Source organism: Globicephala melas, chromosome 3 (assembly GCF_963455315.2).
Source record: "Globicephala melas chromosome 3, mGloMel1.2, whole genome shotgun sequence".
Classification (NCBI taxonomy): domain Eukaryota; kingdom Metazoa; phylum Chordata; class Mammalia; order Artiodactyla; family Delphinidae; genus Globicephala; species Globicephala melas.
Window position 1 is genome coordinate 136795313 of NC_083316.1, and position 18668 is coordinate 136813980.

At 34.3% G+C, this 18668-nt stretch overlaps 1 protein-coding gene across 6 annotated transcripts in view; it reads right to left on the reverse strand.

Annotated features, from left to right (window-relative positions):
* The window catches only part of GABRB2 (gamma-aminobutyric acid type A receptor subunit beta2), a 388018-nt gene that overhangs the window by 128002 nt on the left and 241348 nt on the right, over positions 1–18668 (reverse strand). For 4 of the 6 annotated variants that reach the window (XM_060296563.1, XM_060296564.1, XM_060296565.1 and 1 more), the window contains exons 9-10: positions 18322–18566; positions 13778–13891 (exon numbers count right to left, since the gene is read on the reverse strand). In XM_060296563.1, coding sequence (XP_060152546.1) covers positions 13778–13891; positions 18322–18566 — 359 coding nt within the window. The remainder of the gene's footprint in view (positions 1–13777; positions 13892–18321; positions 18567–18668) is intronic. The other 2 variants (XM_060296567.1, XM_060296566.1) reach the window with 1 other exon arrangement.

Genomic DNA, 18668 nt, shown 5'->3' on the forward strand with positions numbered 1-18668 from the left:
GGTGAGAGTGGACATCCTTGTCTTGTTCCTGATCTTAGAGGAAATGCTTTCAGTTTTTCACCATTGAGAATGATGTTTGCTGTGGGTTTGTCATATGTGGCCTTTAATATGTTGAAGTAGGTTCCCTCTATTCCCACTTTCTGCAGAGTTTTCTATCATAAATGAGTGTTGAATTTTGTCAAAAGCTTTTTCTGCATCTATTGAGATGATCATATGGTTTTGTTCCTTCAATTTGTTAATATGGTGTATCACATTGATTTGCATATATTGAAGAATCCTTGCATCTCTGGGATAAATCCCACTTGATCATGGTGTAGAATCCTTTTAATATGCTGTTGGAATCTGTTTGCTAGTATTTCGTTAAGGATTTTTGCATCTATATTCATCAGTGATATTGGTCTCTAATTTTCTTTTTTTGTAGTATCTTTGTCTGGTTTTGGTATTAGGGTGTAGTGGCCTCATAGAATGAGTGTGGGAGTGTTCCTTCCTCTGAAATTTTTTGGAAGAGTTTGAGAAGGATGGGTGTTAGCTCCTCACTAAATGTTTGATAGAATTCACCTGTGAAGCCATTTGGTCCTGGGCTTTTGTTTGTTGGAAGATTTTTAATCACAATTTCAATTTCATTACTTGTGATTGGTCTGTTCATATTTTCTGTTTCTTCCTGGTTCAGTCTTAGAAGGTTATACCTTTCTAAGAATTTGTGAATTTCTTCCAGGTTGTCCATTTTATTGACATAGAGTTGCTTGTAGTAGTCTCTTAGGAGGCTTTGTATTTTTGTGGTGTCTGTTGTAACTTCTCCTTTTTCATTTCTGATTTTGTTTTGAGTCCTCTCTCTCCTTTCTGTGATGAGTTTGGCTAATGGTCCTCAAAGAACCAGCTTTTAGTTTTATTGATCTTTGCTATTGTTTTCTTTGTTTCTATTTCATTTATTTCTGCTCTGATCTTTATGATTTCTTTCCTTCTGCTAACTTTGGCTTTTGCTTGTTCTTCCTTCTCTTGTTCCTTTAGGCGTAAGGTTAGATTGTTTATTGGGGATTTTTCTTGTTTCTTGAAGTAGGCTTGTATTGCTATAAACTTCCCTCTTAGAACTGCTTTTGCGGCATCCCATAGGTTTTGGATCGTCATGTTTTCATTGTCATTTTTCTCTAAGTGTTTTTTGATTTCCTCTTTGATTTCTTCAGTGATCTCTTGGTTATTTAGTAACGTATTGTTTAGTCTCCATGTGTTTGTGTTTTTTACGGTTTTTCCCTCTAATTGATTTCTAATCTCATAGCGCTGTGGTTAGAAAAGATGCTTGATATGATTTCAATTTTCTTAAAATTGCTGAGGCTTGATTTGTGAGCCAAGATGTGAGCAATCCTGGAGAAAATTCTGTGCACACTTGAGGAGAAAGTGTAATCTGCCGTTTTTGGATGGAATGTACTATAAATATCAATTAAATCTCTCTGGTCTACTGTGTCATTTAAAGCTTGTGTTTCGTTATTAATTTTCTGTTTGTATGATCTTCCATTGGTGTAAGTGAGTGGTTAATGTCCCCCACTATTATTGTGTTACTGTTGATTTCCTCTTTTACAGCTGTTAGCAGTTGCCTTATGTGTTGAGGTGTTCCTATGTTGGGTGCATATATATTTATAATTGTTATATCTTCTCTGGTTGATTCCTTGATCATTATGTAGTGTCCTTCCTTGTCTTTTGTAACCTTCTTTATTTTAAAGTGTATTTTGTCTGATATGAGTATTGCTACTCCAGCATTCTTTTGATTTCCATTTGCATGGAATACCTTTCTCCATCCCCTTACTTTCAGTCTGTATGTGTCCCTAGGTCTGAAGTGGGTCTCTTGTAGACAGCATATATATGGGTCTTGTTTTTGTATCCATTCAGCAAGCCTGTGTTTTTTGGTTGGAGCATTTAATCCATTCACATTTAAGGTAATTATTGATATGTATGTTCCTATTACGATTTTCTTAATTGTTCTGGGTTTGGTTTTGTAGGTCATTTTCTTCTCTTGTGTTTCCCACTGAGAGAAGTTCCTTTAGCATTTGTTGTAGAGCTGGTTTGGTAGTGCTGAATTCTCTTAGCTTTTGCTTGTCTGTTAAGCTTTTGATTTCTCTAGTGAATCGGAATGGGATCCTTGCCAGGTAGAGTAATCTTGGTTGTAGATTCTTCCCTTTCATCACATTAAGTATATCATGCCACTCCCTTCTGGCTTGTAGAGTTTCTGCTGAGAAATCAGCTGTTAACCTTATGGGAGTTCCCTTGTATGTTATTTGTTGTTTTTCCCTTGCTGCTTTCAATAATTTTTCTTTAACTTCTGCCAGTTTGATTACTATTTGTCTCAGCGTGTTTCTCTTTGGGTTTATACTGTATGGGACTCTCTGCACTTCCTGGACTTGAGTGGCTATTACCTTTCCCATCTTAGGGAAGTTGTCGACTATAATCTCTTCAAATATTTTCTCAGGTCCTTTCTCTCTCTTCTCCTTGTGGGACCCCTATAATGCGAATGTTGTTAGGTTTAATGTTGTCCCAGAGGTCTCTTAGGCTGTCTTCATTTCTTTTCATTCTTTTTTCTTTATTCTGTTCCATGGCAATGAATTCCACCATTCTGTCTTCCAGGACACTTATCCGTTCTTCTGCCTCAGTTATTCTGCTATTGATTCCTTCTAGTGTATTTTTCATTTCAGTTATTGTATTGTTCATCTCTGTTTGTTTGTTATGTAATTCTTCTAGGCCTTTGTTAAACATTTCTTGCATCTTCTTGATCTTTGCCTCCATTCTTTTTCCGAGGTCCTGGATCATCTTCACTATCATTATTCTGAATTCTTTTTCTGGACGGTTGCCTATCTCCACTTTATTTAGTTGTTTTCCTGGGGTTTTATCTTGTTCCTTCGTCTGGTACATAGCCCTCTGCCTTTTCATCTTATCTATCTTTCTGTGAATAATGAACTTTTTATGCTGTTTATTAGTTTTGTTTAGTGGTGACTTGGGCATTCTGAGAGAATAAATTGTATTTCCAAAATTTATTTTTTTGTGTGTCATACCCACTCTAGGAAAATGCCTAATTGAAGGGAAATAAGTCATAGTAAGTTTTTGCCTCCTTGCAGGACAGGAGATGTCCAGGTTCTCTGAATGAGAAGGAACTCACAGAGAAACTGATCATGCAGCAGCAAAGAACATGGCAGGAACACTTAAGGGGCTTTGGTCCTGGGAATTTTTTCACTGATGATGACTCACCAGGTGTCTGTTACATTTTCTCATCTATAAAATGGGGATTATATCTACCCTCTATGTTTCTGGTGATTTTTGAGAAAATTAAATAAGGTATCACAGGAAGCACACTGAAAAAGTACAAATACTATACTGAGGAACAATATTATTATCATCTAATGGACCTGCCTGGTTGGTTATGTACTACTTTAGATCTTACTAACTATTTAATTTATATCCCAATTTATTCAATATAAGAAGTATATCTTTTTAGATGAGTTATTTGTAGGATAGTAGTTGGATCTAAAGTACTTTTAGTTTTTCCTAATCCAGGTAATTGTTTTATCATATTTCTCTTTATCAATATTTTTCATTGTTTTTTAAAGGGCAACTTGTTAAAGGAAACGGTTTTTAACCACAAGGTATGATATGTATTGCAAGTGTGTGTAAATTTTAAGTTAGCAAGCAATTGCTTGTAATGGAAATAAATGGTAGTAGGTTTAGTTGAAAGTAGGCTATGAGACTAATGACTTATAGGCCAGAATGTTTGGTAAACATTCTAGAACAATATGATTTTAAGGTTGTTAAGATCTTAGAGATCATATCCTTATTTACAAGACAGCTTTACATCTCTGATATTACAAATATGGCTTCAGTGTCAGAGTTGAAACTTGAATCCTGAGTCTCCTGAGGTTCAGTATACTGCACTATTAGAAAATTAATGGTTTTTGATGGGCAGCTGTATCTGTAGGAAGCTGTGAGTACTGTTGCTACAGGTACATGAAAGTTTGGAAAAAATATTCGAGGTCTCTTTGTCTAACTGAGTCAGTGGAATCTTGACTCCCTCGTGACAACACTGAGAAGAAAGCTGGACAGCATGGGCTTGGCTGGTCCCAGATCAGAGCAGTTACTGTGTAGTCCAGACCATTCTCTCCCTTTCTTTCTTTATTCCCCGCCTTTTCCTTTTTGCCAGCAATTATTATTAGACTATAATATAAGCAGTAGTAATTAGAAATGAGGATGTGCTATTTATATGTAATTACCCTGGGTTATTCTGATTAAGAAATACATGAAGCATTGGGAAAAGTAGGGATTGTGTGTGGTGTGTATGTGTATGGGTGTGGAAGGCATGGTAAGAGTATGTGTGTGTCTGAGAAAGAGAGAATGTAATAAAGGATCATAGGATCGTACTTGCAAATCAGATGGGAATATACTTTCTTAAAATTTAAAAGTAATATATACTCATTGTAACAGTTTAAACACTATAGAAATATATAAAGTGAAAAACAGAAGTATTCCTACTATCCCATCCTCCAAATGTAGCCACTAGGGAAACAAATTTTAAAAATAAAATAATGCAATAATCTTGTGTTATTGGTTTTGTGACTGGAAAAATATAAAGTTGACCATTATCCTGTACTACTCATAACATAGTACTCAGGATGGATCAAATGTAAAACATGAAACAATGAATTAAGTATAAAAAGAAAAAATTTCAGAAAAATTTAGAAGACCACATGTCTAACCTAGAGTTTCAATAGGAATTTTTATCTATTCCAGAAGACCCAGAAATTATAAAAGTACACATAATTAGACAATACAAAAATTAAAAACAGTATGGCATGAATGAGAGCTGGGCAAAAATATCTGCAATGTAACATACTAATAAATGGTTAATTATTTATTATGCTTAGAACTCTAGAAACTGAAAACAAAGAAAATGGATAAGAATAATCATAGGCAATTCATAGGGAAGCCAATTCAAAGAGCACATAAATATATGAAAAGTTACTCAGTTGTTTAACAAATGTGAGAAATACAAGTTAAAATAAGACAGACCCATAATAAATTGTAAAGAGCAATCAATAATCAATATTGCTGAAGGGAAAGTGAGAAAGAGGATATGTTCATATAGAAGCACAAAGAGACATAAGAGATTTATAAAAATTATTACAAAATATTGTTGTTTTGTTCCCCCAGGGAACAAAGTGAGATTCAGATGGGTTTTTACTTTCTGTTTTTAAATATTATGTAAATGAAAATAATCATGTGCTTTAAAAATGTAATCAGAAAGAAGATTAAAAATATTTTCCTTGTGGAAAGAGGTTAACCTGACAGGAGTGGTAAGAGAGAAAGAAAAGTATAAACATTAAACATTTTTACAAGGTCAAATATTAATTCTTTTCTGGAGTCTGGATTTTCTGCCTTGCTTTACCTTATATATGTTTATTAAAATGTTTATGTGTGATTTTCTGCCTTTTCCTCTTTAAAAAGAAAATTAGATCTTTGATGTATATAGAATTTAATCCAGAGGAAGGGGTGTGTTAGTTATATGGTACTATATTTAAATATACCCAAATGGTCATCCAGTTGTCATTGCTATTTATGAGATAATTCACATGTTCCCAAGATATGAAATGATACTTTTATTAAGAACTTAATTTTATTATATTTCCAAGTCAGCTTCTACTCGCTTTAGTTAGAGAGTGCTGATGTAGTCCTATACTACATTAATCACTGTGGTTTTATAATTTATTTAAACTTCTTGTAGAGTTATTCATTTCTTTCTATTTTTCATTTTCCTGATTTTTCCTATAATTTTTTCCTTTCAAAGAAACTTTAGAATTACTGTTTCAAATTTCTGAAACAAACCACTAAAAAAAGAAACTCCCAAATGAGGCCCATTGAGATTACACTAAACTCATAGAATAGTTTAGAAATAACCAATTCCTTTAAAATGTTACCTTTTTTTAAAAATAAGGTTTTTTTTAAACAAAGATGGCTTTCATTAAAAACATTATTGGTAAAAGGGCTCTATTCCTCCTTTCCATTATATTTCTCATTATTGTTTATATACTCCTTACATAGAAAAGCTACAAAAACTTCCCATACTTCTGATATGATTTCTAAAGCTTGCTTTCTCCCAGTTAATTCTCTTGGATTTTGCTTGAATAAAGTAATTCTTTTTGCTAAGGGTGCAATTATTATTTCCTCCTTTTCTAACATTTCTTTTTTTCTCTCATATAATTTCACTGGCTAACAATTTTGAAAAAGTTAAATAATAGTGGTGATGGTGAGCATCCATTTCTTGTTCCTGTCTTTACTGTCCCAGCTTTAGACAAAAGGTAACAGATAAAGCCTCTGGTTACATAGATAAATAGAGAAACCACAGCAGGGAAATACCCATTGCTTCCCAATTTCCTAAGGGATTTTAAATGAATACTGAATTCAATAGATACCTTTGAAAACCTTTTGGTATCTATTAAAAGGATGAAAAACTTTTCACCTTTTCAACTTATTAATATGGTAAATAATACTATATTTTTATTTTGAAATGATACTATATGGTTATGTTGTAGTTTGCTTTGAGTATTCTGTGGATTCAAAGTGATAAGTTAATTTAAAGATTATTTTTTCCCCCACTGATATTCATTAGTGAAGTGGATCCATAGCATCCTTTACGTACCTTTGTGTTTTTTTAGATATGGTTTTGGCACCTTATTTATGTTATATTACTTTCTAAATCATTTGGAAGTTCCTCTTTCTTTCTGCTATGATCTGCTAGAGTTTAAATACCAACGGAGTATTTGCTTTTTTTTAAAAATAAATTTATTCATTTTATTTATTTTTTTGGCTGCATTGGGTCTTCGTTGCTGTGCACAGGCTTTCTCTAGTTGCAGCGAGCGGGGGCTACTCTTCGTGGCAGTGCGTGGGCTTCTCATTGCAGTGGCTTACCTTGTTGCGGAGTACAGGCTCTAGGTGTGAAAGCTTCAGTAGTTGTGGCATGAGAGCTCAGTAGTTTTGGCTCACGGGCTCTAGAGCACAGGCTCAGTAGTTGTGGCACATGGGCTTAATTGCTCCATGGCATGTGGGATCTTCCCAGACCAGAGATCGAACCTGTGTCCCCTGCATTGGCAGGTGGATTCTTAAACACTGAGCCACCAGGGAAGTCCCAGTACTTGCTTTTTAAAATTTGACAGGACTTACTGCTGAAACTTTCTAGGCCAGCTGACCCTTTGCAGTGGGAGTTAAATTTTTCTGTCAATTATCTTAGTTTTATCTTTGGTAATTAATCTGTTTTTGTTTTCTCTTTCTCCCAGGGTCAGTTTTGCTAATTTAGAATTTCTAAGGATGTCATGTATTTTACCACATTTTCTAACATATCTGCAAAATTTTCTTTTATTTGCACCTTTCTATGTAATTGTCATGTTTTAAAATTTTCTATTGTGGTTTACCACATTGGCTCCCTCTTTGCTTCTTTAATAAGCTTTTCCTTGGTCAATTATTTGCCTATTGTACTTAAATTTTTAAAAAATAACTGACTTACTTGTAAATTATTTTGTTTTAATTTTCTAATTTGTTAATTTACAATTTGTCTTAATTACTTCCTTCTACTTTTAGGTGTTTGGTTTGCTCTTTTTTTTAACTTCTTGAATTGAATATTATATTCACCTTTTAAAAGTACTTGCTAGAGATGTATTTGAAACTACAACTTTCTGACTGTTAACTATTTTAACCACATCCCTTAGGATTAATTATGTAGTATTTTAAGCTGCCATTATTTTCTAAATGTTCTTCAAATTAATTTTTATTGTACCTTTGATACATGGTTGTATAAAAATGAGTTTATACAACTAATAAACTTTATTAAATATACTGCTTAATGTTTCTTTCATTTTCTCTCTTTATTTCCAATCATTTAAGTTCATTTAGATGCTATTTCAATTTTAGTTTTATAAATTATGTATGAATTATTAACCAATCATTATATCTTTGTTTTACATTATAATTATATTTGTCAGTCTTAATAATTTTTAACTTCAATTCATCCTTATAGAGTAATAATATTCAATCTTCTATTTTCTTTGGATTTGTATTTACCTCATTTGTTTTTGTCTGTGACTTTACTTAGAATATTTTTCCCATACTTTTACTTTAGAAGTATTTCTAATAAATAGCATTTTATTGGGTCTAGTTCTTGATTTAATTTGAGAATCTTATTCTTTTGATATGTGAGTTGATATATGTTCTAGTTAAAACAGTTAAGACAACCTTGGTCTTAAGTCTATTATCTTAATTCCTGTTCTACATTTGCTTTTAAGTTGTCCTTATCCTTATTCTGATGTCTAACTTTACCTACATTATCTGAATCTTTTTTTTACTGAAATATAGTTGACATATAATATTTTGTTAGCTTCAGGTACACTACATAATGATTTGACATTTGTATGCATTATGAAATAATCACCACATTAAGTCAAGTAACCATCTGTCCTCCTACAAGTTTATTACAATATCATTGACCATATCCCTTATGTTGTCTATATCCCCATAACTATTTATTATGTAACTGAAAGTCTGTACCTCTTAATACTCTTCATCTGTACTGCCCATGGGGTATGGGCACCCCTCTCCCTTTGACAAACAGCTGTTTATTCTCTGTATCTATGGGTCTGTTTTCATATTGTTTTGTTTAGTTTTGTGGATTCCACAAGTGAGATCATACAGTATTTGTCTTTCTCTGACTTGTTTTACTTAGCATAATGCATTCTAGGTCCATCTGTATTGTCACAAATGGCAATATTTCAGTTTTTATGGAGGAGTAACATTCCACTGTATATATACACTACATCTTTTTATCTATTTGCCTATTGATGGGCACTTAGGTTGATTTCATATCTTGGCTATTGTAAATAATGCTGCTCTGCATCTCTCTTTAGTTTATTTCCACCTTCTTCTCTGAGATTTTTATAAGATGAATTGTCAGTTCTTCTTCTACCATAATGACTCAGATTTTCATGCTTTAGTGTAATACCATAAAGATCTGAGAAAGCTGATCTCTTCCACTAAAGATTTTGATTTACATCTCAGGTGGAATCTACTTTTTAAGCAAGCATCCCAAATGACCTTAAGGAAGTCTATAGTAGAAACACAGTTGTATAGAAGTTATCTATGTTAATTTTAAACATATCCTTAATCTTCAAATTCTTGATTCATAAACTCAAGAATAAAAGGTAATTATTGAGTCCTTCCTGTGAATGAGAAAACAAATACTTCTCCCTCATCAACAATACAATCCTGATTTATTTTTATATATCTTCAGTATCTAATATTTAAAAATATTTCAATTATATTTTATTCTACAACTTTAATTTCTGGAGTTGTATAGTTTTAGTTCTACCTGTTATCTTTAGCTCTACATGCTAGCATATACTGACTTTTTCTGTTCTTAAGTTCTTACTTTGACTCTCTTTTGTTGGGGGCTAGATTTTTCTTTATACTAAGCTATAATATTTTTCTTTGAATAAGGACGCATGGATGCTATGTTCCCTTAGACTTTACATATTGAGGATAGATTGTCTTTCTTTTGCATTAAAATAATATCAATAATATTCTTAGGTTATATTTTTCCCCCTCAGAACCCTGTAATATTTTTCCATTGTCTTATAAAATTTAATATTGCCGTGGAGTAGTTTGAGATTTTTTTTTCCTTACCTGTTGGTCACTTTTTCTGACTGGAAGTTTAATAATGTTAGAAGAATATAATAAGGTGGCAATGGTATTATATAATTTTAATCTTAGAACCCAGTATATCCTTTTGGCTTACTGATTAATTTCCTTACAGGTATGTATAAACACACAATGTACAGCAGAGTAGTTAGAGTGTATCCTCTAGTCATATTTTCTGTTCAACCATTTTTTTAGCTGTTCAACCTTAAGAAAATTAATTACACGTTCTGGGTCTCTGTTCATCATTTATAAAATTATAACTGCTACAACACAGGGTAATAATGACTAATGTTATGAGATAATATATATAGAGTGTTTAAGCATATACATGGCATTCAAGAAGTATTTATCATTATTATAATTAGCTATTGATGTCAGATTTAAATATTTTTTTCTATTTGCTTTTTGTTCCATTCTATACTTCACCAACATTATGGCTCTGCATGTTTGCGCTGCTGTACCTATCCTGTATATTATGTTTTCTCTAAGTGGTTTTTAACTGTACATCTCTTTTTTTCTGTATTTGGCATGATTTTCTACAGCCTGAACTTTGTGTTACTGCCTTGATTTTTTTGCCATATTGATTTTCTTTCTTAACTATTTTAGATGCAGTTATTAGTGTCTATGAAAATTGTTCATCCTTGATCTTTTGTTTCATATTCTCTTTCAATTTTTGCAAGAAAAACACTTTTTTAATGAAAGTTTTTAATATATCCTGAAATATTTTTTCCATTAACGGGTCATTATCTGTCTTTTGCGTGCTGAGTTCCTCTCTCTCTCCCTACGAACGAGTGAGAGAGAGAGAGAGAGAAAGAGAGCAGGGAGAGACAATGTCATTTGCTAGTTTTCCTGCACAGTTGCCATGCTGATTCTTTGTTTAGATGCTTCATTTATAGGCAGACCTTTCTATAGAGTTTTCCTATTTGCTCAAATATAGCTTGGGTAGATTCTTCTGGATTTTGCTTACACTAACATTGGCCCTCCTTATGCATTTCTGTCTCTCTGCAGAGCTTCAGTTTTAGTTGGGTGTTATTTTTGTTTTGCTTTTCCATTGCCATTTTATCCTTTACGGCTTTTGGACAGAGAAGAGAAAAACTGCACCTGGGTTTTTGGATTCTTATATCTCCATTTCTCTAACACTTTTCACAACAGAAAGCAGTTAGACATCAGTTTTCTGTTTCTTCATCATTTTAAGGGCTGGGTGATATGTATGTATGTGTGTGTGTGTGTGTGTGTGTGTGTGTGTGTGTATGTGTGTGTGTGTACTGCCACACTCTCATAGTAGGTATGTAAACTATAGTAGAACTTTTCTAGGGAACAATTTGGCAATATGTATCACCATTTTAAAGCATATACTTTTTGACTCAGAAATTTCACTTTAAGAAATATATTAGGAATCAATGGTGTGTAAACATGTCAGCAATGGGGTACTTATTTTAGTTGTTTACAATCAAAAACCACTTAGAGGGGCTTCCCTGGTGGCGCAGTGGTTGCGAGTCCACCTGCCGATGCAGGGGACACGGGTTCGTGTCCCGGTCCGGGAAGATCCCACATGCTGCGGAGCGGCTGGGCCCGTGAGCCATGGCCACTGAGCCTGCGTGTCTGGAGCCTGTGCTCCGCAACAGGAGAGGCCACAACGGTGAGAGGCCCGCGTACCGCAAAAAAACCAAACCAAAACAAAAAAACACTTAAAACAATGTAAATGTCTAACAATAGGTGTTTGTTATATAGATTATGGTATATACATTCAATAAAATATTTTGTAGTTATTAGAAATGATGTATACTTATACTGATGTTTAAAGACACAAAAAAGGTAAGTAGAAAATAGCATACACACAATAGTAGAGCATAATTATTTGTATAAAAGTATGTCATTAAGTGTGAAAAAAGGACAATGTTAACAATGATTATATCTGGGTGTGGAGTACAGGTGGTTTTCATTGCCTTTGCACATTTTTTTTAAAAGACTGACCATGAATTAGTTTTACAATCATAAAACAGTAATAGAGATAAAAAAAGAAAAATTGAGAAAGATACACACTGCTACCATCTCCAGAATAATAGCAACAATTTATGGAGTGCTCTATGTCTGGTACTGTATAAGGCCCTTAACAAATTATCTCATTTAATCCTCTCAGTAGCTCCATGAAGCAAAATTTTATTGTTTCAGTTTTCAGCTGAGGAACTTGAAGGATGGAAAAGTTAAACATGTGTAATGTTACACAGCTCATAGAAGACCATGCCTGAAGGTGAACCCAGTTCAGTCTGATTCTAACAGCTACCATCATCCCAGTGCCTTCTATTGCCTCTGAGGATTGTCAAATACATTTCAATGCTTTTGCAGGTTACAGGTTTAACAGCTCATCATTCAAACTTTTGAATATTGGCCCTTATTTCATACTCTAAATACGAACTTAAAAGAGAATTAAAAAGACAGAGTAAAGACACACCCAACAAAGAAAAGTATAAAGGCAGATGACATTAAGATTCATATTTCAATGTAAATCATTCTCTTTAACATAATGTTTTATGAAATAGAAAGAGTTCTTGACAAATGAGGGTCCAAATCATGGCATTGGAGAGTATCATTAACTTTCAATCCATCAGCTGACAAGAACAACAGAGGCAAATTTTCTTTCAAATATTCTCATAATCTGAGGATTTTCCTGAATTTTCATGTAACTTTTACCCAGTCATAGACCAATCATGCAGTATACTCTGATTTTGATTTTGGAAAATACATTATTTTTCAACCATTTTCATCATAAACCCGAACTCCAACTGTCAGACATATTTTCTTCTAAATGATTAGCATTCTACCCAGAATACTGCCCAATCAAATCAGTCTACTTCCATTTCAACAATAGTGGCTTCAGTTAAAAACAAGAACCGCAGCAACATCACAAATGAGATAGCCTGAGAGAACAGACATAGTAGGGGATTGGGACTAAAATAGTGAGTAACAAAATTTCAAACACCTCTTCTCCTGGGATCTACCTAATATCATTTATCAGACTCATGCTACGTATAACACAACAAGTAATGAGGTTAAAAGAACAACTTAAAATAGTAAAACAAACTAGCAATTTAAGAGGTTAACCATAACTGTTTCCCACCCCAAAGGTAATAACAATGAGGAATCAAGGAATTTGGGGTCAGAGCCACAAAACTAAGGTAGAACATGACACTTCAAGGTATAATAATGACAGCTTCTCTGGCATCAAGTCCTCATAGGAAAGATTCACAGCGTTCAGTATCATTCACTGCCTCACCAAGAAACAGAACGAAAACAAATGAGAGGTAGGCAGTAGATGATAATGTGGAATGGTGACGATCACCATCTTCCTCCTCCAGTTTGGCGGGTAATGTGAATGACAATTTGCCAATTAAGAAATGTAAACACATGAGGATTCAGAAACTGAACTCTAAGTTTTAGCCCCCAATGGGCTTTCTTCGGAGTTCATTTAAGTCAAGAGCATTGTCAAGAAACAATCTCAATTATTGCCTCTTATCTATCATTATAACAAACTGGGCCTGCTGAGATAATACTTATTTCTAAAATATAAATAACAATAAAGGAACAAGGACTTGATGCAAACATAACATTCTCACACACAAGTGAATGATCTAGGGCAGAAAATATAGGTTCCTGAATTCTAAGCCAACCTACGGAAGGACTGTATAATTCTCCACCTATTCCACCAACCCAAAGAAACACAACAAGAAAACTAAGAAATGCCAGAGTATATAATGATACTCTATACTCTCAATACAAATGACAAGAAGTCTCAAAATACGATCCGCTTGTTTTCTTTCTTTAGCACAACAATAATGTATGAGTGGAACACTGAAGCTTAGGTTCATCATAACTACATTTAAAAAAAACAAACCCAGGAAAACCCCATTATGGTCTCATGAAAACATTTAACGTATCCCCACGTCTCAGGATACAAGTCCATAGGTTATCTGCAAAAACGCCATACATTAATTTAAAGGGAACAGCTAAACATATTGGCTCCAACAGAAATACAAATAAATGGATTAAAAACTGGCTATCTAACCGTATACAGAGAGAAATCGTAATTGGTAGTCCGTCTAGTTGGGGAGAGGTTTCCAGTTGGGTCCCACAAGGATCGATATTGGGTCCCATTTTGTTTAATATCTTTATAAAAAATCTGGAAGACAAAGTAGAGAATGTGCTAATTAAGTCGACTGATGCCACTAGATTAGAATTGGTGGTTAAAGTAAATTGGCTATAGATAAATGCTACTGGTCTCTAGAAAGACCGATGCTAACAGAGACTAGAACTTCTAAATAGTTCTTTTTAATGTATCACTTACAAAATCTAGTTTCAAGCACTAGAAATAAATAAATTTAAAAGATCTTAGTGCTCTGCTTAACCAAAAATTTAGGTGTAATGGATAAAGACAACACAGAGACTCCAACACCCATGAATGCAGAATAAAGGATGCCACCCCCCCAGTAGATCTTTTTGGTGCAGCTTTATTGGGAAAACTGGTGGTTGTGGGTCTCTCGATACAGTAAGGATATTGGAGGCATTTCAGATATGCAAGAATCAGGGTGGTGAAAAGACAGAAGTAACTAAAGTCTCAAATATATATACACCTAGTTATTGGCAGAAAAATAAACAAGAAAACAACATAAAGCTTAAAAGAAAAAAAGGGAGAGCTGAAAACTTGAAGGCATGAACAAGAAAAGTGGGAAAATTGATCAAGAGAAAATCCTATAAGGAAACACACACACACACACACACACAATAGAAGAATGCAAGGTATAACAGGAGAGCTTTCCTAACACTAGAAAAAGAGACTGTAGTTTTTTAGCTACTCCTGAAAACACTGAAGAAAAATATTCAGTAGAACTCTTACTGTTTTGAGGTTTATTTTTAAAAATCTTAGTAGTTAACAACTTAATTTGTCGCATGGAGACAACTGTGAAAGTAACAAGGCTTGTCAGCTACGGACTCCTGTAGACAGACGGGTTTTTTTAGGTGATGTGAACTGAATATATAGACTAACCTGGAATCAGCTTTTAAATTTTATATTATTTTTTCACTTGCTTGCACAGAGGAATGTACACTGGATAACGACTAGAAAACCTAGATCATCTCAGAAATCTTGTTAACTTTGCTGTGCAACCTTGGATAGTTAACTTTCTTTCAGAGCCTTAGTTTTTCCATCAGTTAAACACCAGACTAAGAATTGTTTTAAGAGCTGCAGATAACTCTTGTTAAAATAAGAATTTACAGGAAACTTCATACAGGGAAGAGATTAGAAAAATGTGGAAGCATGCCTTTGAGTGACAGTGGGCTCCCACCTGGCTAGGCTTCCCATTTTCATCCCTCCTGCCCTCAGGACAGAGAAGAGTTTAAAAATCACTTTAGACCATATGACATGCTGCTTCTGTCTCTAGGAAACCATCAATGGAACCAGAAAAAGTCAATCCCTCTCCTAGTGACTGATTGCTCCAGAGCATCCAACAATACTTAGTTGATTATATGTGCCTGATCTTTAAAAAAAAAAACAAACTGTAAAATTACAGTTAAAAAGAAGGAACATTCTTGATAAGAAATAGAGTGACATTATTCATGATGCCGACACAAAAGAAAGCATTGTGCAATCAGAGCCCTCTGTGGGTCTCCTCTAACCCTTCATGCTGTGTTAAAAAAAAAAAAAAAAAAGGGAGCCTGGAATGTTAGATGGCTACCTTTAAAAAATCTAATCAACATGGCTCTAAGTATTCTGGCCTAAGAAATAATTGATGAAGTTTATAGTTGGCTTGCTATCGATTTTACAGCGAATACCTGTTGAAAAATGATTTCGTTGCTTTGACTTTAAAACTTCCAAAGTGAAACATTCCTCTGTAGGTAATACTTTTTTAGGGATAGGACTGCATCCTACATACTAGAGCATGCAGAACGCACAAGCAAGTATCGCCAATAGGTCTGGAGACTGTAAATTTTATTTTGAAAAGTAATAATGTTTATCGTTTATAATATTTTGTTAATATTTATCACTTACCTAGTGCTTATCATATACTGGGGACTATGCTATTTTCTACATTTTATCATAACTTCATAACTTATGAGAGGAATTAACTCCATTTTACAGATGAGGAAACTAAAGGGTCAGAGAGACTTTTTTTCCCCCCTATTATCACACAACTACTAAATAGAGGGTAAATATCAAACCGGACTGACTCTAAAATATCTGTTCAGAATTACTGTGCTAAATGATAACTCCTGATACCATGATGTTATTGCACACTGATCAAAGAAAGAAGAGACTCCACTTGTGCTAAAGAGTTTTAAGAATAGGACACGTATCTTACATTTTTCTCAAGTTTGAAGCCGGAGGATTGGACTAGCATAGAGTTTTTTAACCTCAGCAGTACTGACGTTTTGGGCTGGATAATTGTTATGGGGAGGCCGTCCAATGCACTGTAGGATGTTTAGCAGCACGGCTGGCCTCTACCCACTAGATACCAGTGGCAATCCCCTCCTCCTGGTTTTGATAATCCAAAACATCTACAGACATTGTCAATGATCCTCTGACGGGGGTGGGGGGGCGTGGTGGCAAAATGGCCTGAGATTTGAGAACCACTGTACTAGAAGAATTCTGGTATCTTTTTTATTCTCTCATTCTATGCTCTGAATTGTGGATCCAACTTCAGCCAAGAGGATGGATGGGTTTTGCATCACTATGGGGTACCTGCCCAGTGAACCATTCCCTACCTCCATCTCAGTACATTGAGTTTAAAACTACCTGAAGCTCTCCAGGTTCAGTCTGCTACAAAACTGCCACTCTCTGGTACTTAAATTTATTATGTAAATGCAAATTGGTATGAAAAAATAGGGTAGGTGAAAGTGAAGAGAGATCAGATGTTAAGCCAGCTTTGCTTTAGGCAATTTATTGAGACTCATTTCAAACTGCTGTCCTAGGAGATTGTTTTATTTGTTCATTTTCTTTACTAAAGGTACTCTATCAGGAAAATTGTAAAATGGGTTTAAAAAGCATTCTCTATTTGACAGCCCGAGAGAGTCATAATGCTACCTTGGAATCTATTAACAGATTCCAATAAATGAAACCCGGAGCACTGAAAAGAGATTGACAACTTCCTAGACCCTGTGGTTCACTGGCTTATAAGGGCCATACTTAAAATTTGCATCATTATATCATCTCCTGGGAAGGAGTGCTTTTGATTAGAGAATAGTCCAAAATCGAATATCAGACCTATGGATATATGGAAAATATCAGTGAGTCAGAAGCTTTCATTGGGTTTGCGCCAAATAAAACTCAATGGCAGGGATTATTTATGGTGTGCCACCCTTGGAATTAAATTGAAGTTAGAAATATTAAAATGTAAATGCAATAATTATTGGATGGTTAACAATCCCAGATAGCTTAAAAGTATTACTATTTTCTTAGTTCCATCACTATGAACTATTTACCAAATCCAACATCATGCACTACTTTATAAACGCTATTTATGGCAGATATTAAAATAAGTCCTTCTTTTTTTTGTCTATTTTGAAGCGCCTAAATTTGCACTATGGGAAAATGCATATGTAAATATTCTGTTCAGTGCCGAAAGTTATATAACAGGAAGCCAGGTGAAGTCACATTTTGGGAGTAAAGATGGCTAGATCTATTGGAACTATTGTCGAAAGCCTCAAAATTGAGATTCTAAATCTTGAATGCAAATAAGAATAATATTTGGAGAATTAAAAAAAATTATGATGCCCAGGCATACCCCAGGAACAATCAAATCAGAATTTCTGGGGATGAAACCCAGGCTTCAGTATTTTTTAATGCTTTCCTAGTCATTTAATTGAGCACCCAAAGTTGAGAACCATTGCTTTCAAGAATAAATTAGATTTACAACTGTGTAGGAATTTTTCTTTGGCTATGCCTGACTTAAGCAACATGGTAGCCTCCTGTACTCAAATGCTTCAAGGATTTTAAGTAGTACATGTGCAAGGCATTAAGTAATTATCTGTCACTTAAAAAAAGTAAGTTATTCTTTTTTTCCCTTCCACTTCTTTTTCTATCCATCTGATGACTTCAAGAACACAGTCTCAGTTTGTTGCTGGTGGGTCTTTAGCACATGTCTGTACATGCTTATTTCCTTTTTAAATCAATGAGAATGCAGAGCTCAGGCCTAGAGCCTTTATCTAGTATAACCTAGAATTTAATAACACAGTTCCATTTTTATTTATACTTAAGATTATCTTCCAGCAAGTAATACTGATTTAAGTGATATGAAATTTCCTTTTTTAAAATAAATTTAAATAAAGTGAGTAAATTTAAATAAACATAAAGTAAATAATAGTACATATTATACTCATATATGGAATAAGTCACAAAGGTGGTTCTCAGATGACTATGGTTTGGGCCACCCTAGTGTTAAGGTAAAGGGCATGTAAATGTTGTACCATAAATTTGGGCCCTAATTGTGCCTCCATCACTAATTATCTCTTCCCTGGGCTTTGGTTTTCTCATTTGTTAACAAGGCCATGAACCTATATTGCAGGCATTCTTCTATGAGTTTAAGAAGCAAGGAGGGCTTTGCCCTTTGAACTTACCTTGTTGACATCCAGACGCATCTTCTCATTGTTGGCACTGGCAGCCTTTTCAGCTGCTTTCTTTTGGCGTTGAGGTCCCCTCCCAAAAAAGATGTAGTTGACCAAAGCATATTCCAGAAGGGCCATGAAAACAAAGACAAAGCACCCCATCAGGTACATGTCAATGGCCTTCACATAAGGGATTTTAGGGAGAGTTTCCCGGAGGTGGGTATTGATAGTGGTCATTGTTAGCACAGTTGTAATTCCTGTAAAAAATGAGAGAGTTAGAGTAATAGTGTTTGTATTTCCTTTCTGCTTTCATCATAGCTGGAAAGTTTAACTGTATTTTTTTACTTGTTTATAGATAC